The sequence below is a fragment of the Emydura macquarii genome, unplaced genomic scaffold (genome assembly GCF_026122565.2).
Source record: "Emydura macquarii macquarii isolate MOO-44397 ecotype Brisbane River unplaced genomic scaffold, CSIRO-AGI_Emac_v2 contig_374, whole genome shotgun sequence".
NCBI lineage: Eukaryota > Metazoa > Chordata > Testudines > Chelidae > Emydura > Emydura macquarii.
In genome coordinates, this window is record NW_027130511.1 from 7249097 (window position 1) to 7271264 (window position 22168).

At 49.8% G+C, this 22168-nt stretch overlaps 3 protein-coding genes across 12 annotated transcripts in view; 1 reads left to right on the forward strand and 2 right to left on the reverse strand.

The window, feature by feature from the left end:
* TTLL5 (tubulin tyrosine ligase like 5) overlaps nucleotides 1–6111 on the reverse strand; it is a 194208-nt gene extending 188097 nt beyond the window's left edge. For 4 of the 5 annotated variants that reach the window (XM_067532877.1, XM_067532904.1, XM_067532896.1 and 1 more), the window contains exons 1-2: nucleotides 5825–6104; nucleotides 4647–4810 (exon numbers count right to left, since the gene is read on the reverse strand). In XM_067532877.1, coding sequence (XP_067388978.1) covers nucleotides 4647–4723 — 77 coding nt within the window. In that variant the 5' untranslated portion in view covers nucleotides 4724–4810; nucleotides 5825–6104. Of the gene's footprint in view, nucleotides 1–4646; nucleotides 4811–5824 lie in introns of all 5 variants that reach the window. The other variant, XM_067532885.1, reaches the window with a different exon arrangement.
* A 196-nt stretch (nucleotides 6112–6307) lies between these two features.
* Nucleotides 6308–11198, forward strand: ERG28 (ergosterol biosynthesis 28 homolog). Its single transcript, XM_067532987.1, has 5 exons — nucleotides 6308–6373; nucleotides 7108–7267; nucleotides 7960–8050; nucleotides 10377–10495; nucleotides 10641–11198. Exons 2-5 carry the CDS (start codon nucleotides 7132–7134, stop codon nucleotides 10718–10720), a joined length of 426 nt encoding a protein of 141 aa, XP_067389088.1. The 5' UTR covers nucleotides 6308–6373; nucleotides 7108–7131; the 3' UTR covers nucleotides 10721–11198.
* A 1918-nt stretch (nucleotides 11199–13116) lies between these two features.
* The window catches only part of FLVCR2 (FLVCR choline and putative heme transporter 2), a 48143-nt gene continuing 39091 nt past the window's right edge, over nucleotides 13117–22168 (reverse strand). The window contains exons 10-11 of one of the 6 annotated variants that reach the window (XR_010917140.1): nucleotides 19544–19640; nucleotides 13117–14091 (exon numbers count right to left, since the gene is read on the reverse strand). Coding sequence is in view for 5 of the 6 variants with exons in the window: in XM_067532936.1 (XP_067389037.1) it covers nucleotides 21261–21392 (132 nt within the window). In the remaining variant the exon portion in view is untranslated. Of the gene's footprint in view, nucleotides 14092–19543; nucleotides 19714–21153; nucleotides 21461–21756; nucleotides 21809–22168 lie in introns of those variants that run through there. The other 5 variants (XM_067532974.1, XM_067532951.1, XM_067532960.1 and 2 more) reach the window with 5 other exon arrangements.

Below are 22168 nucleotides of genomic sequence, written 5' to 3' on the forward strand. Positions count from 1 at the left end.
ATGCATAAGTGGATTACTCACTATGACGGGGTCCTGCTTAGCTCCCCACACAGTAGTGTCATACTTTCCCAGGCTTCCACCAGCCTGGGAGTGTGCTATTCAGGAACAAGTGGGCTAGCTTAAAGTACTGCGGAAATCCTAAACCAAAACCTTTTTTGCTTAGGTCCAATCCAAAACTTAGTAAGTCTCATTCAAAGGAGAACAGCCACTCTCCACAAAACAGGTCTCTAGTTGGAGAATGTTTTCCAGACAGGTGGCTCCCAGTATTGGCTTGACCAAGAACAAGAAGAACTGTGACCAATCCCAAAACAGCCAAATCCAGACACCACCTCCTGACACCTGTTTCCCTCCTTCATTTTACTTTGGGCTTTTACATTTAATTGCTATGACTTTAACTGGTTAAGTAACTTGCATGACTTCCCCGAGAGGAGCTTCAGACTTCTCTGCTAGAGGTCTTAGGAATCACATCCCTACACAAAGCAAGATCCACACACCCAAGGACAGAAGGATACAGCACTAGCAATGGTATCCACATTCCTAGCCCCACCCACCCAAGCAAAGCAGGAGCCACTCCCCCAGTGTACGGACTGCATATCAGTACTTTGCTGCCTTGTTTCAGATCTGTACTCCCAAGTGAGCTAAGTGGCCATCATGCTGGCATCATGGGCTCAGAAATTAAACAAGCAATAGGATTCAAACATTGGCCTACACAACAGGTGATGCTATCTGCACCCCTTCTTTTTAACTTATGTCAAAGAAACTGCAGCCCAGAATTCTACAGGGTTGTCCATGGCCACTCAGCAGCCTATGGAGGCTACAGGTGTCAGAATTAATTATCTATTTTGAGCCAAGGAGCCAGGCCACATTGCATGCTGGGAACTGTAGCATCTATTACAGGGGAGAATTGCTGAAATCTATTCACTTTGATCCCAGTTCAGTCCAACCCATAGCTGGGTAGTTTGGGCATAGCCCCTTTTGCATATCAGTCTTACTTATGCTCTTGGGTTTTGCACATTTTTTTAAAAAAGTTATTTTTTGTTAAGGTATCTAAACACAGAACACCACTACAAGATAAGCTTGGTAACAGGAATGGAAGCAGAAGCTGTACTGTACCAAACAGAAGCTTTAAGACTGGCTAAACTGTCAGTGCCCTGTTGTGACTAGTGCTAGGCAACATCTCACTATACAGTGTCAACAAAACACTGCCATAAAGCCCCAGACTATCACAGTGCAAGAACACAAATTTGTATACGTTCAAAGGTTCAGCACTGGGATAGAGCACTGTATTCATCAGCAGATCAGGGGCCTCCTTTACCTGTACTGGGGCAGCCATTTCCATAACATCGAGGAGAAAAGCCTGTAACAAGAGTTGACAGTTTGATGAACGTGTCTGTACAACTTATGAATGCTGGTTGATACTGAAGTTGTGAAATTGCTTTATCACAGAATGCTCCTCTATGTGTATCCAGCATGGGCTGACAACTTATAGGCTATCCACACTCTCCGTTGTCCTTAATCTGGTATTTAACTTTAACAACTGTACTCTGACCAGACAACAGATATGCTCAGCAAGTTGGCTGGGGCTGGGAGATAATACTTCCCCAACTTGTTTACAAGGAGTGGGAAAGTGGAGAGGAGAACTTATGTTTTAGAATCCTATAGATAGCGTCTGTGTGTTTAACATGTTATACCTGCCACATGTGCCTTGAAGAGGTAAACTGTGGACCCAGAACATCCACCTGGCTGAACCTCTGGGAGAGGGTGATTTGGAGGGGTCAGTTCTGGATCTAGGGGCTGCACTATGAGGCAAGAGTGCTAGAAAGAAGATCTGCACCTCAAGTGTATGCCCAGAGGTCCTAAGGCAGTGGCAGTATCCGGTTTCCTATCAGACTCTGGATAACTAAAATATCCAGGGATCCAGCAGTCCAGTGAATGGCTGAAAAGGGGGGGCTCCACTGGAGAGGTGAGACAAGATTTTAAGCAGCTGAAGAGAAATGCAGCACAAACAACTGAAAGCACATGTGAGCGCACAGAAGGCAAATTTGTCACTGTCTAAGTGGGTAAAGCTCAGAGTCCTTTAGCCCACGGCTCAGGGAAATCAAACATGAATAGTTACATAAAAGCAAACAGTCTGAGAGGGGGGTAGGACAACTTTTAGACCTACATGGATCAATCAGAAGAGAGACATACAGAAGGGTAGATGTGCACAGTATGTAAAATTTTTGGTGTCGTCTATAGCTTCTTCAGATGCACGCCACAGAAATGTTGCTTGTTTTGCCTGACCAACATTCCCTTTAGTTGAGGCTAAAGCTCAGGGTCTGAGCTGACAACACTGCAGCAGATGCAGGCCTAGCAAACTAGACAGTATCAGACTGTGTGCCAGGAAGAGAATATTTAAAGTTCCTAATGTAGCCTGACCCCTGCAAGGGTTTACCCTTGGTCATTGCAGAACTTATTCCAGGTTACAAGAGGACTCAGTGTATTAGGATAGGATACAGAGCCTCTCACCTCCAATTCTTGCTTCAAATCCACCCAGGTTGATAGTGGACCCCGAAGATCTGTTCAGCCAATATGCAGTGTTATTGTAGCTGTGCAGGTCCCAGGATATTAAAGAGACTAGGTGGTTGAGGTAATCTCTTTTATTGGACCAACTTCTCTTGATGAAAGAGAAGCTTTTGAATTTACTCAAATCTTCAGGTATGACCTGAGGAAGTGCTTTGTGTAAGCTCAAAAGCTCATCTCTCTCACCAATAGAAGTTGGCTCAGCCAATATGAAATAAATTAATGGTTTCAATGCAATTCACACCAAGCAGATGCCTACGTCACACAACCAACAGTACAACTGTACCCCCTCCCCTCCACCTCCTTTACAATCTCAAGAGAAAGGCTAATGATTGAAAGAACCATAAAATCTGAACTCTAGAGCAGGGTAAGGCACACTGTGGGTAAGGCACAAAGGATTCAATCTCCAGGTTCATTCTTTGAGCAGTTAGCATTATTCAGGGTTTTCTGCTCATGCCCCAGCTGGATTCCTTGCTGTGACCTGTAGACACAGCCCCATCCCTGTTTGTTCATTCTTTGAATCCACTGAGTTCTGGGCTCAGTGATCACTCGCTCATCCGCCCAGTATTAAAATAGGGTGGTACATTTCACCAGCAATAAGCTTTTTTTTTTTTTTTTTTTTTTAAAGTCATTCAGTAATAATCACCCGCAGGGTATAGACAAGCAAGTGCATAGAGAAGTACCTATGTACGCCCCCTCCCCTGCACTTCGACAGAAGTGCACAAGGAGGTACTTGCGTGGGCACATTCTGAAAGCTGAGGTAAAAATAAGGAGTAATCTGCATGAGCCCCCTCTCCACATGGGATAAGAGATCATTTTTCCCCCACAGAATATCTAATAAATGTTCACATTTGGTCTCATGTAAACAAACATTTTCTTTTTCTAAATAAAGGCAAGCCTGATCTGTGCTCCTCCTCAGCCGGACCATTCACTCCTTAGCCCTCTCATCTGGTCCCAGAATCCTCACGCACCCACCATTAGGTATAATTCAACTGCTCTCCCAGAACCACTGTGCAGCAGCACCAAGTCTGAGCACAGGCTAGCACCTTATGTAAGTGGGAACAGAGGCGAGACAGCAGGAAGGGGCTTTAGGTTAAGCCCTGCCCTGAGGATTTGCAGTGAGGCCACCAGGGCTCAGACTATCCTCCAAGTGACGGTTCACATTCATCTCTGGAATGACCTTGGCCACTTGGTGCAGACACTGTCAGACTATGGTCTGATAGAAGGAGACAAATCTGGGCCCTCCTACCCCTTCCCCAGGGATGTTTCAAGACAAGTGGCCAGCTTGATTTTATCTGGAGCAATAAGTAGGGGCCCTTTATAGGGTCAGCTTGGGGAAACCTTTGCCTCTGAGCCCTAGCTATGCTGAGGGTAGTGTTTGAGAAACAAGTGAACCCAGCTTGTTAAAGCAGACTCAGCTAATGTGGCAGAACACCATTCTGAAAAAGACAGCCCTGGAGCAGCAGAGATGGAAGGAGGTATAGACAAAGTTGTGGGGTAAGGAATAACAGGAATTCAAAGGTGAGTGGAAGTAATATAGCTCCTATTAAGCTTATAATAGAACAAGAGGGGCAGGAAAGCTCAAATGCCCTACTTAACACAGCAGGCTGCTCTGCAATTCCTTGCGCTCCCACAGGTGAAAACAAAAGCAAACGCAGCAGCAGGACTGTGGGCTACCCATATTTTCCTGAATGGCACCAAAGAGAATTCACCCCACGTGAGAAGGAGTGAGAGAGAGAATACGGCAATAGGTAGGAAGCCAGGAAATAGGTGGAGTGAGAGAAATCACAACTGAGGCCTCATCCCCATCCAAAGACTCCCTCTCTATAGGAATGAGGGGACTTTTAAGCTTCCCCAAAGCAAGGAGTTTTGCACCTACTAACACACACCATGTGACCCTGATGCTCTTTATGATTAAAGCCCAGAATCCACCCCATTTATTTCCTCCCTCAGCACATAGACTTGAAAGATGAGGGGCAGGGGGAATGCAGCTGTCTCACTGTATTAGTAAATATTTTCCAAAGACCTCAGTACATTCATGAGGAAGCATAGTTAAGGTTCAGGCACTATATGTTTTTACTTACTCTGGCCCTTCTACCACCTCTTCCTCCTCCGACGACGAGCCAGTTTCCTCCAGGTCCCGAGCCATCCCAATTGGCATCTCCTATGGGAGTTTTCATGCAGCCCAGTCACAGTGGTCTGTTAGACCCTTTCATATAGAATCAATGGATCTAGCCAGTGCAGCTACCTGCAATAATCATTAGGAATATGAACATATGACAGAGCAGAATAGCCTAGAGACATAAGCCAACTCAGCACTTCACCAACTGTTTCAAATACATATATGGGACATAAACCATGTCCATTAACCCGTATGTCCATATGGGACATAAACCCTTCTGCTACAGGGCATAAATCAGCCACTTGTTAACAGGAGTCAGGAAGAAACATCCTCTAGGGTCAGACTATTCCATAACTATCAGTTCTCACCCTTTCCTCTGAATCATCATTAGTCACTAGTCCAGGACACTAGTCCAGGACACTGGACTAGATGGAGCACTGCATTGACCTGAGATTGTCACTGCTATTCTTTAGTTACAGATACTCCTTTAGGACCTTCAGCCATCATGAAGAATCCCCTGAAAGACCCTCCCTGTGTCTAACAGTTCCAGTGTAAGGAGCCCCACTCTAGTTCGCCCAAGTGTCAGCACCCCAGAAGAGAAAGTTACATTCCTTCGTGCCTGACTCAGCGGCTAGCTGGAAAAGGTCTGGCTGCTTCCCCACGGTCTTCCCTTATAGGGACATGCTTTAGTCAAACACAACTGGAGCTCAGACGAGAGGCTCTGATGGTCTCTGCGAGCTTTACCGCCGGTGAAGGAAAGACTCGACCGCCACACGGCCTGGTACCGACCCGCGCTGGCCCAGCCCCTCTGACTACTGCCCGTGCAGGGAGCCTCCGACTCTCCGCTCCGGGACCCGCGGAGGGTCCAGCACCCCAGTGATTCCTGGGGGCACCACAGGCTGACCGGGATGAGGGGCTGTCCACGGTAGGGGCCCCTCCCCACCAGCCACTAGGGGGCCCGGCCGCGCTCCGGGGAGGCGCCTGGCCCAGCCGCAGCGCGCCACGCAGCCCGCCCCACCGGGGCTAGCGAGCCCGGGACACCACCAGGTTTCCCGGCGGCACCCGCAGCTTCCCCCACCGCCGGGCATTTCCGTCGGTCCCTATGACCGTGCCAGGACCCGCCCGCCTCCCGCCTCGTACCTACAGCCGCATCTTCCCGGGGCGGAGTGGGATGGGGCTGGGCTCCGGGCAACTCAGCCCCGGCGCCGGCGGCCGCAGTTCCCTCCTCCCGACGCTTCCCCGGTTACTACAACAACCAACAGCAGGCAGGCAACCGCCCCAACTCCCTGCTGCGCAGGCGCCAGCAGCGCCCCTTTTCGCGCCTCTCGCCGCGCAGGCGTAAACGTCGCGCTGCACGCTCTCCCTAGCAGGGCGCAAGCGCACACCTGGCCCGCTCTACTTTCAGCTTCCGCCTTCTCCAACATGGCGACCCAGGAAACCAAGGCATGGCCAGGGTCCATTTATTATGTCACAGCACCTCAGGGGGCGGAGCCTTGTTCATAAATTTGATTCGTGTAATGTCCTATCAATCCATATTGCGTGTGAGCAGAGGTGGGTCTAACAGCCAATCAAAGTAGGGGTACTGCTAACAAGGAACCAATCAATACGCAGAGCATCGAGAGGCGAGGCTGCTGCTGTACAGAGGGAGGGGAGTTGCTGCTCGGCTGTGGGGCTGGGGCTCGGGAGAAGGTGTGGAGAGAGGCGTGCGGGCTAGTTGTAGGATGCGGTGCAGGGGCTCGGCTCGGGGCAGATCGGGGGAGGGCTGGGGCATGGAGGGACTCGGGGGACCTGTCTGGCAAGAACGGCAGGAAGGTGACGGGAGTCGGGCCGGGAGGGATCGGGGTGGAAAGGAGCTGGGGGGCTTGAGAGGGAGATTTGGGACAGGAGGAAGCGAAGGGACAGTGGAGGGGGGGCGTGCAAGTCTCTACGCTGGCATTGACAAGTAGGATGCATTAACTGGGAGGTCCAAGCCGTGGCATCCTGGGGGTCTGTGCTCAGACTTGCCATGCAGGGAACTCAACACACTATTGATTTTTTGGATGTCTCTCCTTGGGGCGATGTGGCAAGCTGCTGCCTGCCATCAGGGGGAGAGAGGAAAGTGGAGAGGATGCACCACAGGTTTCTGAACAGGACCTACTTGGTCAAATTTGGCCTAGCACCCAGCGGATTAGTGACCGCCACAGTAAGGCAGCAGCATCTGCTTTTCCGTCCCCTTTCAATGGACATACAGATTTCTATCTCTGCATGATGCAGGGTGTAGTGTGGGCCTCATCTGGTGGGGGGTTGGTCTCTTTATGGGAGTCTGTGGGACTGTCTGTGGTTTCTGTGGAGAAGCCTGGACCCTGGTTTAGGTGGAAGAGTTCTAGGGGGTGGAATCCATGTGGTTTCCTTGTGTGATGCTGATCTCCTGCCTTTGTCCTCAGGAGCAAGTTGTGTGATACCAGAGCATGATGAGCCGTTTTCTGAATGTGTTGCGCAGCTGGCTAGTCATGGTGTCTATCATCGCAATGGGGAACACACTGCAGAGCTTTCGTGATCACAGCTTCCTCTCCGAGAAACTGTACACGGGCACACCCGGCCTTGGTAAGGAGCCGAAGTTGCCCTTTCTGCCCATCACGAAGCATTATCATGCCAGCCATACCTCATGTTTCAGCTTCCTGTCCCGAGTCCTGGAGGATTTTTGTCCACATCTCAGAAGTGAGCCACAACTCTGGTCTTAATCTCCTGTGAGCAATATGCTAGCCCAAACTCACAAGGGCAACCAGCACTATCCCTTCTTCAGCAGTGAGCCCCCATCATCTCTGGAGAGTGCCAACCCCTCTCCACTTTATTATCTTCTACAGCCTTGGGTCACCTGCTGGCCGAGGTCTGGAACCTTTCTGTGGAAGGGTTGGGACTAGATATGACCCTCTCACCAAGCCCACAAATGCTGCTATTCAGCAGCTCCAGGCAGCAGACAGCACTGTTCAATATCCACAGCAATGCACTTTTGCAGTAAGCCTAATATGTCTTCTTCAGCACTGGAACCAGCCTTGGTTCCTTTTCCCCCTTGAGGTCCATGGTTGCTGGAAGGGATACATGCTTCCCAGTAACTACAGAAACACCCACTCAATACCCTTTAGTTATCTATGAAATCTTGCTACTCTCTCTTACATGCTGTGGATGTAACGGCACTAACTGGGAGGAGATCTCATGTTCTTCCGTCCCTCCACCACTTTGCTCAGCCTGCAGAGAGAACATTCATTTTCCTCATCTGTTTCTTCTCCTCTGCACAGTGAATGGTCTCCAAGCTCGGACCTTTGGCATCTGGACCCTGCTTTCATCAGTGATTCGCTGCTCCTGTGCCATTGACATCCGCAACAAGATGTATGTAAGGGAAATACCAGAGAAAGGGTGTCCCTTTCCCCCCATATGTACACTTATCACTGCTATAATAGCTCTCTCCTGTCTCCTTATGGGGCAGCCCTGGGTGTTGTTGGGTGTCAATAGCTGCTTCCTGAAATCCCCTTATTGGACCCCCTTTGGGGTAGGGACCAACAGTCTTCTCTTGAAACATCTTAACAGGTAGCTCAAAATGGGGGGTTAATAGCTGCTCTTTCCGTATCCCTTACTGGGCAGCTGTTGGAGTAAGAGGTTTAACTACTGCCCCTGAATTATAGGAGGAGGGGCTGCTCACTTGAACCCCACTCTCAGATTGAGCTGATAATTAGCAGATCTGACATGGATTTTTAAGCCCTATTGTGTTTCTGATCCTCATTCTAGAACCATCTGCCTGGTGGTCTAATTATCCTGGTGATACTGGGTGCTTAGCAACAGTGCCATCAGACTGGTGCATGGCACCTGTTTGCCAGTGGCTGCTCTGTTAGGGATTGTATGGCAATTTGTCCAAAATCATGTGTTGTGCATCCAGTTGTGGGGCTGAAGGGAGCACATGCACATGTAAATGCATGTGCAGACCAGTGAGCTGTCTTGGTGGGCACCAGCATCAGCTGGTGGTTGTCTTTGCAGCTGGAAGGGATAGCCCTTTTTCTCATTTTTCTGTGTTGGATGGGCACTGAGGCTGACTGTTTATTCCTTTGGTAACAGGGGAACTTCTGGTAGTAGTCTCAGAGCAGGGAGAATGCCATTTGTATCTCTAGTACACACTGGATGAACGACGGTGTATGATGGAGGTGGGGGGTTGGTGGTTCTCTCTGCTGGGTATGTTTGTGGAGGGGATGCACTCAGGCAAGCTGAGGTATGTCTATGGGCTGGGGAACTGCTGGCAGTTGCCATGGGGTGGGCACATCCTGACCAGCTGGTTGGTTGTTGGGAGGGATTTTGTGTTCTTATTCAGTCTGCAGCAAATTGCAGCTGTGGTCCCTAGAGGGCAGCAAAGCTCAGGTATAAAATCCACTTATGTGCTGGATTTGCTGACAGCCCCAATCAGCTTCCCTTCTTGTGTTATGGGCACCTTCACTATTCCCTAGTCCCTTCTCTTTGCCCCCTCACGTTTTTACCCCTTCCCTTGTGCACACACACACTCCTTATCCACATCTGCCCTACAATGGTAATCCGTGTATGTCTCTGCACTTCTACTAGATGATGTGCTTGAGCTCTTCTGCTTCAGTGAAACCTGCCTATAGCTGGACCTCAGCAGCTGTTCCTGTGGCACCCCCCCATTGAACAGCCCCTCCCTGGGCCAAGGGGATGATTTCCCCCCCCCCCATCATTTCCTCCTCTGTACAGCTGGGCTGCGTTGTCTTCCCAAAAGTCCCAGGGAGCTTGACACACCCTGAGCACTGGCCTCCTGGGGCTCTGAGAGCATTAGAGAGCTGCCTCTCACTCCCATACATATCCCAAGGAATAAGTGCACTGCCTCCCCTACCTTACCTCTTTCCTAGCTCTGTGCCTCAGCCAGACTATTCCCGCTTCCCCATGCACTGAGTAGTCTTGCCCCTCCCCACTGACTCCACCACATCTCCTATCCTAGCCTATCCGTGGGGGGGGGGCCAGTGCCCGCTGCCGAATTCCCCCGCCGCCGAAAAGGGGCGAATGGCGGCAGTGTTTCGGCGGCGGGCACTGCCCCCCCCCACAGAACCCCACCGCCGTGAAACCGCGCCACCGCTGAATTACCGCCGAATTCCCCCCGGCCGCCAGGGCCGGACCAAATTATTTCGTTCCCCACCCCTGGTCTACATTAAGAAATGATCCATGGTTGACTCTGTCCTCAAATCAGATCTTCCCAGAGCTTCTCAACTGGAGTTGATAACTGTTCGGGTCTAGTATAGACAGGACCAAACCTTTAAGCTCTCATTACCGAAAGCATCCTACACTCATCTCTAGGCCCCTTCCTTGACAGTACTGTTTGCACTAGCAGCCACCCTTTTAGCCCTGATTGGCAGGGGTTAGGGCAACGTATTTTCAATAACAGGTAACTTTCACCATGTAATAAAGGCTGTAACACTTACGTTGTGGGCACAAGGAAGATCTTTAGAGAAAATGCCTCAGGCACGAAAGAGGCGAGGAAGGGATCTGTCTGTGGTTTGCATACCCCCTCCTCCCCCGAATGCTAGGCTGGAATTGGGTCTCACTCCACAGTGTGAGGATGGACTGGCTGGCTCTCGCCATCCTGCTCTTTCACTCCCTCTGCCATGCTTGTGCCCCCACTCCATGCTACCTAGTAACTCTCTTTGTCTCTGCTCCCTGGCAGCCTCTATTACATCACACTCTTCACCTTCCTCATGGCCCTGGGCCACTTCCTCTCTGAAGTGTTTGTTTATGGCACAGCAGCCCCGACGATCGGTGTCCTGGCACCCCTGATGGTGGCAAGTAAGTACAGCCGGAGCTCACTCCATGATTCCCCTTGGAGCCAGTGGGCTGGGGTAGAGCTCAGATGAAGGGGGTAGGGAGAGGTAAAGTTCCCTTCCTGTGGGCAGTGTTCCTGGCACCCACTTGCCTTCCATCTATGTCTCAGGTTTCTCCATCCTGGGCATGCTGATTGGACTGCAGTACCTGGACGTGGAAGCAGTATCACAAAACAAGAAGAGAAACTGATGCCTAGGAGCCCACGTATGTTAGAATCACCTGCCTGCTGCCTCCACATGTTCCCTGCCATCTTACCTCCCTGGCCCGCCACTCTGCTTTTCTAGCACCTGACCCCCTGCAGTCAGATCATTGTTGGATTTCTTGTTAGTCACTCTTCATTAGCAACTGATTTCACCTATTCAGGCAATGTTTTAACTGTGACCAGTGATAAAAGCCCTGCCCCAAGCCTGTGGAGCTATCCCACTGTAGGCATTGCCTGAGACATCCTCAACTCCCAGGTTGGCAAGGGGACCAGTTCCCAGCCATGCCCAGCATAGTTCTCTCCCCAGGGCACCCTGTAAGGAGGAGGAGTAGAGCCCACCCATGATCTGCTGGAGATCCCCCGGGGGCGAGGGGGAGGAGACACTAAGTCCAGACCCTGGCGTCACGCTGTAGTCTGCATATGTCTGTGTTCATGAGGCAGTTTGTAATAAAACAAAGGAAAATTGTGAAGGGTGCAGAGTCTTGTCTTCCGCTAGAGCGACTGAATGAAGAAGGGAGATCCAGCCTGAGTGACAAGGAGCAGCCACCTTTAGCCTTCTGACCCTAGAGGGTAAGTCAGTCCTCCTACCCGTCCAAGGCCTTCCTCCAGTTTCCTGCTCCACAGCCTGACTGTTCACCTATGAAGTTCAGTGAAAAATCTATTGCTGCTTCCTCTCCTTTTCCCTAGCTTATAAGGAAGAATGAACTGAACATAGCTGTTCCTTTACTTCTTCCTCTGTGGCGCCCACCCAGCTCCAAGCCAAGGCTTTGTGCATAATGTGCTGCTTGTGAAAGCAGAGGGTCTAAAATGAGGAGAGCAATTGGTGGGAGTTATCAGGGCATGGGGGTGGCTGTGAAGAAGAGGGCGTGGAGATATTAGAGGCTGTGGGGGAGAAGAGACACTGGAAAACAAATAATTGCTTCTGATCTTTGGACCCTGTTCAGTATAACTACCCCAGCAGTTCCAGTGAGAGGCAAGTGTGTGTAGGGATGTGTGTTAACCACATAATGCCCATTGTGTACCATGGGGCTGGATCTAGCCCTCTGTATTTCCATTAATGGGCTCATACAGCTGCATGGTATGCTCCATGGCTACAGCTCTGCCAGTGGTAGGCTCCCTACGGATGAATTACGTTTATGGACAGCTGCACCAATACACCTATTAAATACAATTTATATTTAAAAATACAAGGAATCCAGTTAACATTTTCCCAAGGCCTTGTGAGATCACACAGGCCTGGGCCACCCCCCAAAATTGTATAATAAAAAATCAGGAACTGGTGGAGGAAGGCCAGAGTTAACAGAAGCCTCTTCTCCCTTAGAGAGAGAGGGAATACAACATTGGTCCAGGGACACACTCTGCCTTATCAAGCATCAGTCCAATGGCTCCCAAACTGTAGCTGACACAGCACTTACTGGTTGTCTGGAAAGATGACAGGTCACATGATTACAGGTCTCCTTGTTTCTAGCTGCTTCAATAGGTGTCCAGGCTCTCTATTGCACAGAGGAGCCTGGAGGCCTGCAGAAGCAGATGGACATGATGAAGTGCCAACCTAATTGCTTCTTCTAGAAGCTACTGAGGAGGAGAGGAAACAGGAACTGTTTCCACCCCCAAGAAGTCTGGAGCTGCCAGCCACCAGCAAGATAGGCTGTACAAAGCAATATACTGAGGGGAGCAGGAGGCCCAGATGACTGGGAAACATGTGCAGCTGGGGGCAAGGGGCAGAGGACTAGAACAGATGGGAGGGGAGATAAAATGGAGAACAAAGGGAGAGAGCAGGATTAGCTTTTTCAGGATACTTTAAAATACCTATCACCATTTTCCTAATTTTTGTCATATGCCTGACTGCTGGAATTGCCAGGTGGCTCTCACCCAATGTGGGGGAAAGCCCTTGATAATAAAAGTGAGGCAAATGACATGATTGCTGCTGGAAAGAGAGATTGAGGGGGGGGTTTAAATGCTCACGAGTAGGGGAGCAGGCAACAGCAAATGAGAGGCTCATGATGAGTGTGAGGGGAATTGTCCACAAGAGATTCAGGTGAGGTGGTTCCTTATTTTGAAAAAATGTTTGGGATGCCAATGAGATGATTATGTGTTTTATTCATTCCCTGTGAAGCAGCTGGCATTGGCCACTGTCAGCAGACAAGATATACTGGACTAGATGGATCATTGGTCTGTCCCACTATGGCTGCTCTTATTCCCTGTGCTAAAGCAACTTTGGCCTGCCTCCCATTGAATCCCCGCCAAGCATTAGTACAGATAGTTGGGTGAGAGAGAGGCTGTGGAGAGCAGGGGGCACAACTTCTTGGGTCTGTACCAGCAGAGGACTCCCACAAAATGTGTATTATTTTTATAGCACCAACCTTGTGCTTGTCTAAAGTGCTTTTCAGCCAAGGAAAGGGAGACGGTCCCTGGCCCAAGGAGCTTAGTCTTATTCAGTAGTGTTGGCACAGTAGCCCTGGAGGCTGGTGTCAAGTATGAGGGGGGGCTAGACCCTGTTGCACTTTGAACACATGCCCCAGCGCCAGGCCTTACCCTCAAAGGATTTGATTTGCAGCTGGGCCCACACTGGTGTATCCCCAGTATTCTTAAATTTTACTCTACAAAATTTCTAAAATAGAAAATCAGTTAGTGCACAGATTTAAAAAAAGGTGCCGAGCTAGGAGGTCCCTAGACAAAAATAGGAACTGGCCCCAGCTGTCACGCTGATTTGCAGTCGGGGGAGGTGTGAGGGCCTGAGCCATCATCCCCACCCTATGGTCAGTTGAGGTACCTGCTCCCCTCACTATGAATACAGGCTCAAACCCATCACAACTCAGAGCGGGATTGGTCACAGAGCAAGTGCTGTCTAGTTCTCTCTCCCCCGAGAGGTTCCTTCAGTAGATGCACGTGGCCAGCCCTCGTACAGCTTCTCTGGAAAGGGAGAGGAGGGCCATTGGAGGGGGGAAGGAGATGCCACTGGGCTCCACATACTGAATGGTGTGTTGGACTCACAGCTCCTGCTCCTTTGAGCCTGAATAGACAGGAGATGTGGGGCTAGTGGCTTCACTCGAGCTTTCCTGCTGAGCAATAGGTTCTCCCACAGCAGGACATAGAGGTGAAAGCAGATTGATGAGAGAAACCCTGGCTGTTCTGTTCCTTCCAATGGCTCCGTGAGCAGCTTCCTGGACTCCAGCCCTGATGCTGCCCCCAGCGCCATGCTGTGTGGGTAGTGGAAGGATACTGCTAGTGACAAAGATGGGAACGGGGAGGGATGGCAGGCAGTGTCTCCCAGCTCTTCCGCCCCTCCCCTTCACAGCTTTGATTCATCAATGACCTCTGGAGAAATGCTGTTCCCAGGCACCTCTTCCAGCGCTTTCTGCAAAGTCAGACAGAGAAAAGGGGCATGGTTAGAGCACTAGGTGGCTAGGGCTGGGCTTCAGTATAGGCCATGGGGCCCACAGAGTGGGATGCTCCTGAGATCCTCAACAAATCATGCGTAAGGGTCAGACCTCCCCCAGCAGAGGAAAGGAGAGGCCACAAGGAAGAAAAGTTAGGACTACCCTTTTTAAAGCTCAATCCAGATTGCATCAGCTCCCTCACCCCAGACAGCTCTACTGCTCAGGTGAGAGATAGTGGAAGGGGCAAGAGCAGGCTGTGGAGCAGCCCCCTGGGCTATTGTAAATACATAGTCATGGCAGCTGTATGGATCACACCCGACACAGCCGGCTTAGCCAGAGATGGCGCTCTGCCTCCACTGCAAAAGGAGCTTCCAAGTGGGGAAGTGCAGAGCAGCACTTGGGGGATAGGGAGGCAAAATGCACCCTCTGGTGGGGGAGGAGCGCTAATGAAGCTGCATATTGTGCACCCCAGTGTATGTAAACAGGACAGGAACCTCAGCACCGGTGCTATGGTCACCTTCTGCCCAGCTCAAAGCTGAGTGCTGACACTGCTCACCTTCCACCCACCCTACCCCATTCGGGCCTGGCACCTCCAGCCCTTCTTCAAGGCTCAGCACTTAAATACTGTATTGATTCACCAGAAGAAAGAAAACAAATATATTAAGCCTTTTAGAGGCTTTATGCCGGGAAAAATTTAGGCTGATTACTCAGAAAAGTTCCCTGGCCATGAGATGGAAACCACCTAACTAGTTTTAAAATAGAGCTTTATAAATTTATGGATGGGGTTGCCTGCAATAGCGGGGGATAGACTCGATAACCCAGTAGGTCCCTTCCAGTCATATATTCCTATTTCCCTAGGGAACAACTGGAAAAGCCAGAATTCAGTCCATATAAGAAAACTCCACATAGCCCTAAAGGAAAATCTGTCTCAGACAGGGCTCCGTGGAGCATTTCCAGCTCTGCCTTCTATGATACAGTTTATGGAACATGAGCTGTCACCTGAGGGCTTCCTCACCCCTGGCAGCCGTGTCTGTCTAAGCCACCTCTGACCTTTCAGGATTGCTGTGACAGAAGGGTGGGCACTTCCCCCTCTGGCGGAGGACCTTGCTGCTGCCTGGGCACCTGGTGTCAGCCCCTCAGTTGCAACTTGATAACTTAACTGTCACTGAATTTCACTGGCTGGGAGTGGAGCCTTCAACAGGCCTGCAAGCTGAACAGAGAACAGACTGGTGCTCAGCGCCATGCCCAGTCCCTGGAACAAAGCTCCCTGCCCTCGAGCTCACTCTGCCCAGAGGGGCTACTCCTAGCCTAGGCCTTGCTTGCAGCATAACATGCTGCATGGAGACTGCTGCGTCCTACCTAAGTACACAACCCATCAACCTCCCACAAGTGCTGGCCAGGACTGTAGCCTGGGGAGCCCTTCCTGGGCCTGTCTGAAAGGAGTGCTCAGAAGAGGGACAGGTATGTACTGTAGGCCGCTATCCTTTAGACAGGCCTCTAGGTCTGGGCCCTCCCTTCTCCTCTCCCCAGACAAATGTGTTTGCTAGACCAGCATATTAGACCTAGAGGCAAAAGTGGAACCCAGCTTCTCCCCATTCAGGAGTCAGAAAGGCAGGTGCCCCATGAGCCCTTTACCACAGCCCTGCCTGTAAGAGATCCCAGGACGTTCCACTGGGAGCTACCCTAGGATTTCCTTCTAAGCAACCTCCCCCGCCCACCACAGGCCGCACCATTTAAGACAGGCTCTACAGAGCTCACTGAACCAGAAACAAACCAAAGAGATCCTGGTGGCCTCAGGACACAGCAGGTACAGGCAGAGTATGGTAGCACTAAGCAGTTAGTTTCCTCTGAAGTGAGACTGAAGTCCAAGCCAGGAGCCATGGTCAGAGACACACAGTTCAAGAGAAAACCAGGCAGCTTAGAAGCAAGAGATACAAACAGAGCTTTATTTTGTGTAGTATCTTTCATACAAACTGCAGCCCAGAAAGTTTTACAGAGTTAAACAACAGCTCGAGGGAAGGAGAGAGATCAGGAGAGCTACAGGAAGGCAGAGGGATGGAAGGATGCTTTTCCAGACAGCAGGCGCTACAGAGGGGAAGGCTTTCACATCAGCAGTGGGAAGTGTTGGAAGGGACAGAAGAGGCCAAAGTCAGATATGCTGGGAGGGCAGCAGAGTCGAGCTCTGAGAGCCTTGCCAAGGAGGCCTTTGGTGATTTTTGAACTGGGTCTTTAATGAACAGGGAGCCAGTGGAGTCTGAAACCAAACCCATCACCGCTCCATCTCCACTTACCTTTCACCTCTCCTTGAGCTATAGGAAGAAAGGGTTAGTAAACCTGCAAACACACAGGGCTACACAGTCTGGGAAAGGGAAAAGAAGGCAACGTAGACAAGCGGGCACATGCAGTGAGGACAGATGGAGACACTGCCACTGGGGATGAGGTGGTGCTATCTGCGGTGCTACCTGCACCCACCATAATACAGCATGCTTAATATGAGCTAGTTGACACGGCTGTGGGACCCTAAGGCAGGATGGTTGTGATGGCTTCAGATTCCATGTGATTGTAATGAAAGCAAGTCACAAATAGAGACTCCATGGCGTCTACACTCAGCATTTAAAGAGGAGGGGACATTTGGTCTAAATATCAGTGAAATACAGGCAGCTAAACAGGTAGCTAACTTTAGATGTGAACTGATGTAGGGTGGGATAGCAGAGAGAGGACTCTCTGTACCAGCATAGTTATACTGGAGGGTGAACCATTCACACTGCCCTCATGCCAATTTAACTCCTAAGGAAAATTATTTCCATGTATGTGGAGAGGTGCATTGATACAAGATGATTTGTGTGTGGCCATGAGGTAGTTCCTGCTGGAATAAGCAAAGACATGCTATACAGCTCTTGTGTAGACCGCCAGGAGTGTGGTTCAGCTCTGACAAGCAGCTGTGCCCTGCTTGTCACATCCACAGAGCTCCTCCTCTTTGGGTAGCAGAGTCAGAGCTGATGATTTCAGTTACAAACAAAACAAAACACAACACACACATTTTCAGCTTTATATTCCTGAGACACTACAGAGCCAAGCAAACTATCAGAGAATGTGGCTTCTAGTCTCCTTTCATCAATAGAACCCTTTATTCCATTGAAATTAACTGATCTCTTCCTTCCATGAAAAGGAGCTCTCTGGCCTTTGCTCTGTGTGTTCACTGGCACTTTTTAAAAAGAGAGCACTCCGGCAGCCCCTCTTCGTCCCACAATTAACGCACAACCGCCCACCAGCTGGAAACATAGCCAACATCTTTCCCTTTGCCACCCAATTGTTCCCAATGCCTCCCAGACAGGGAAAACAAAAGGTGCTCTTCTGAGTCAATAAATGAGGTCTATCTTGGACTGGGGGAGTGAGCCCCAAAGGGGAGGGGCCCTCACTGAGAACACACTACCAGCTTCCTACTCTCTCACAGAAGAGACCTATCTGCTACTCCTCTGCAAACCCATAGGTCACAATGGGGTTACACAGGGATCCCCGAGGGCAGTATTGGGCCTGCAGTACCTTTCTTTACTCTTAGGGATGTCATGTGAGACAGAAAGAGCCCAACTGGAGTTTACTGAGCTTGCAGTTAGAAAAACCATTTTACTTGCAAAGTGAGCGTGTCTGATATGGACTTTACAGAGACACAACAACCATGAATCTCCACAAGGTCACTGGCAGAGTGGAACCACAGTTTAATGTACGCATTTCCTGACATGCATGTTCATATGTGTGACCATATAATGTGGAGCCAGCACAGCAGTTCTCACTTTATTAAACCATTTAATAATTGTTGCTTGCTCCAGTCCTGTAGCTCCCTTTGAAGTACCCAGGTTCTTAAGCGTCATCCCCCCAACCTCCCTCTCCCATACCATTCATTCACAATCCTCCAGTCTGGGCTGCCAAACTGCAAATACAAGGCTGCAAACCCTCTAGCCCCAAATTCAATTTAAAATCCCAGCCATGGACCCTACTGCAAATTTCCCAAATATATGGGATCAAGGCTTCAAGGTGGGGCAAATCCAACCAAGATTTGGACATAAAAATAGCCCCAGGAGGGGTTTGTACACCCACCTCCAACCTTCTTTTTGGAACTGTACCAGAAGACAGACCCTACACTGGGCAGGAGAACCGGGCTTTATAATGCTCTGGGCATCAGACGCTTTAGGAACATTGACACGTCTCACCTTGCAACAGTATTTTCTTGGACTTGGCCCTGCCCAGCAGAAGTGCAGAGCATTGTGTAAGTGCAGGGTGCACAGTGCTGTGTAGGATAGGGAATATGGGGAATTATCCTGCATTAATGAGATGCTGTAGGTTACTGCTACCTAGTGTCAGGAATGAGGCAGGAGTGTGCAGCTCAGCACCTCATTAGCATGAGGAAAACTGCACTTAACCCTAGGTCTCCTAGACCACTAGTTCTCTGCCCCACCCCTTTTCTATCCTGTGCTCTTGCAGGGAAGGGACCAGGCATGCAGAGAGCTTGAGTCGCACAAGCACTCAGGCTGAAGTCTTACCCTCACCTACACCCACCTATGGTCTCTGCCTACCTTTGCGCTGGAGCACAGCAACCTGATGCTCCCTGCTACATACCATACAACAACATACAGGATTAAGACCTCAATGCTGCCAATATACTATCTCAGCCCTGAACAACAGTCCTTGCCAGCTCGGCTTGCTTGCTGCACACCACTGAGCAAATACATGCACGAAACCTTGAAACATCATGAGCAGGGCAGGTGCAGTAGAGGGTTCACACAGCAAGACAGCAGCAAAGCATTAAACATCCCCAGGCAGCAGCCGAGAAGCCACTTCTAGCAAAGGGCTGGAATTACAGACCAAAAAGCAGAGAGCTTTATGATTTACAGTTACTGTTCTACCACAATGCACCAAACCAATGGCTTCATTATTGCCAAAGGCTTTAATACTTCATTTGATTGACATCGTATTACCTACATTGTCAGGGCCAGCTCTCTGACACAGTTCCATATAATACCTCCCATTGGGAGAGGCTACACTGTGACTTTAAATAACTACTCAGCCAAGAGGTCATACAGTATCTGCACTTCCTCTCTCTGGCATATTTACTCACAGTAAAATTCACTATCGACTCTGACATGATTTTTGCTTTGGAACACCCATCCCACCAGTCCCTAACCTCCAGTTACCCAAGCAGCCTCATAGCTTCAGGCCTCATTCTTCTCAGTACCTCACAAGCTCAACCCCCATCTCTTCTCTCCTCCTCCCCACCCAGTCTCCTGGAGAGGCCAAGAACAGCTTGTCTCCCAAACACCCCAATCACTCCAGTTGTAGCTACTGCTCCCCAAGGCAGCACACTAATGCCATTGGTTTGGTGCCAGTGCTACTCCTGTGAGTGATTAGATAAGCAGATTAGTGTGATTCTCCTACCTTTGTGTGAGAGCTAGTGAGCAGGGATGGGAAGTGATGGGGTTAAGGCTACAAGCTACAGTCCATAATCCGTGATGTGACTGCTGTCCTGGAGTCTCTGTAACAACAGCCACAGGTCATGATCCCAGAAAAGGGGACGAGAGAGAGAGAGAAAGAGAGGTCATCCATTCCTGGAGGAGGAAGAAACCCATGAAACATCCAGCTGCATGGAGAACAAGTGGGGCACTTGGCAAAGATCCTGAAAATACTACAGAATCTTATTTTGGAAAATCTTTAGCTAAAAGCTCCCCAGTAGGCAAGGAATGCAATCAACATTTTAGCCTGCCCCTCTTCTCACTGATGTTTCCATTTGAACCCAGTGAGTGAGTGACAGACAGATAAGAACCTTTGCTCAAGTGGGACTTAAAGGATTTGCATATTTGACTGGACTCACATTTAGCATGTCCAGATCACATAGGGTCCATTTGTTTTACTGAGAGACCAGCTAGCCCAGGCTATCCACTAACAGGAGGAAGTTTATGGGCTGGGAGTTAAGAAGTCTGTGCATTAAATTTCACTCCATTATGACACTGTGTTATTCGTTATAGACCCAGCCTCTTACTCCTGCCCTGCTCCACTTGCTTGCCCACTTTAGGAAATAGCAGGATGATAAAGTTCATGCAAAGAAGCCAGGCAAAGGTCAGAGCTGCGGGGAGTCTCTCTAAGGCCTCCAATGAGAGTGGCTCCTGGGGGGTTTTGATATTTACCCTGAATTACTTCACTACCAGCATATCCCTCCAGTTCTTAATGGGATTAGTTCCTGGGTGTGCCTTACAGTTCCACAGGAGAGAAGGAAGAGTCCTATAAAAATGACAGCTGTGCCTCCTTCGCTGTTTTAACACCTCCCAGCTGAGGGCCCAGTTTTATTTTACATTTTCACAAAATGTTCCATTCTTTTATCTGGCCTAAGCACAGGCCTCCCTGATTCATTTGGAAAGAGACCTTGTGGCTGATAAGGGAAAAGGGCCTTCTTAGTAGTCTTAACATCTCTGCCCAAGGGACTGGATATTTCAGTATCTATAGCACCTTTCACTGCAACCCAGTTGCATTCTGGGCTTACAGATGAAGTTTGCCACAAGATTAATACATCTTCGGCACTAGAGCTGGAAGGTCCATCTCCCCAGAGGCTTGGTCACGGCTAATCCATCACTTCCTCTTCCAGTGACCAAAGGGAGCAAGAGTGATTCAGACAATTTTGTATCTGTAGCGATCAGCTGTATTCTACAACCAGGCTAAAGAATGCAAGTGATTTTCCAGGCTTTCCTGTGCGCATTACCATGCTGGTGAGCTCAACATTTCACAGGATCAAACCCTTAATCCACGCTGTTCATCACATGGGGGCTCATCTCCCCAGGAATCTTATGGGATTCAACAAACGGGGAGGTTACCTGCTGTGATGCAGGTTAAACATGGGACCCCCTGGGTGAGTACACTAGAGGGCCCCACATGGGATGGATTTGGTAGCCATTTTTTACCCCTGCTCCAGGATTACATTTGGAGGGCTGCATGGGGGTCAGCTCCCCTTGCGTATTTCATCCAGTATGTTTTATGCTTGTGCCGAGCTAGTTCTATAAAAGATATTTTATTTAAAATACATATTCCTGGGCTGATGGTCAGAGCAGGCTGGCCACAAGGTCTCTCGGAGCCACTGGTCTCTTCAGATCAGCACTGTTAGAGATTATCTGGTGGAAGGCGGCACTGTCTTCCAAAAAGGTAGAATTTGAGCCAGCAGGGAATTTAGCTTATGCACTTTGCCAGCCTTTGTCATGGACTGCTTCAGGAGCACTGGGTGGACGTCTCTGCTTACGTCCTGGAAGAGGAGCCCAGAGCCAGTGAGGACAACAGCTGAAAAGCTGCAAGAGACAACCACCAACCCCTCTAAGGGAGAAACACTGAGATTATCCAGCTGTGGTTAATTCACTAACGGCCACTTCTCTGACCCATGGAGCTGCATTAAACTTCACAGAGTGCGGGAGCATTATGCCCAGCATTTAGGAGTGTGGACAGGAGCGGTGCAGCCACATCTAGTGTGACACACACAGGACTGGGAGCCAGGATGGCCAGAGTTCTGATTCTAGCTATGCACTGATCCCCACTGCAGCCTGGGACAGGACACCACCTCTCTGTGACTCACTCTCCTCATCTGCAAAATGAGGCTACAAGCAATTACCCACCTTTTCAAGGGGCTGTGAAGATGTTTGCACAAGGCTCTAATCATGGACATATCTATGGAAATACTAAGTGTTAACTCCCTCTTCACCAGAAGTAGTGGGTTGTGTATTTGTCTCTCGTCCCCCACCTCCCGCATCTATCCCTAGCCATTAGTGTAAAAAAACCAGACCATGCCATGATGCCAAGCTCTGCAGGCTTCTTGGGAGTCAATGTTCAGTGACAGCCCATGTAACCAGCCCAGAGTATCCACAAACCCCCATACCTGGCAGGGCTGAGATCACAGCTATGTGGCTACAAATGCTAACAAAGAACTTCCCCTGGCCAGATTGACAACCAATCATGGAAACAACAGAAGAGAGTCATTGTTATGGTAATGACCCAGAGACAGAGATTCCAACAGGTCAGAGCAGGGAT

Excerpts from the sequence above, each read along its gene's own strand:
- ERG28 (XM_067532987.1), top strand. The coding sequence starts at position 7,132 with ATGATGAGCCGTTTTCTGAATGTGTTGCGCAGCTGGCTAGTCATGGTG. Across the intron at positions 7,268-7,959 it reads CACGGGCACACCCGGCCTTG|TGAATGGTCTCCAAGCTCGG; the intron begins GTAAGGAGCCGA and ends TCCTCTGCACAG. Across the intron at positions 8,051-10,376 it reads ATTGACATCCGCAACAAGAT|CCTCTATTACATCACACTCT; the intron begins GTATGTAAGGGA and ends GCTCCCTGGCAG.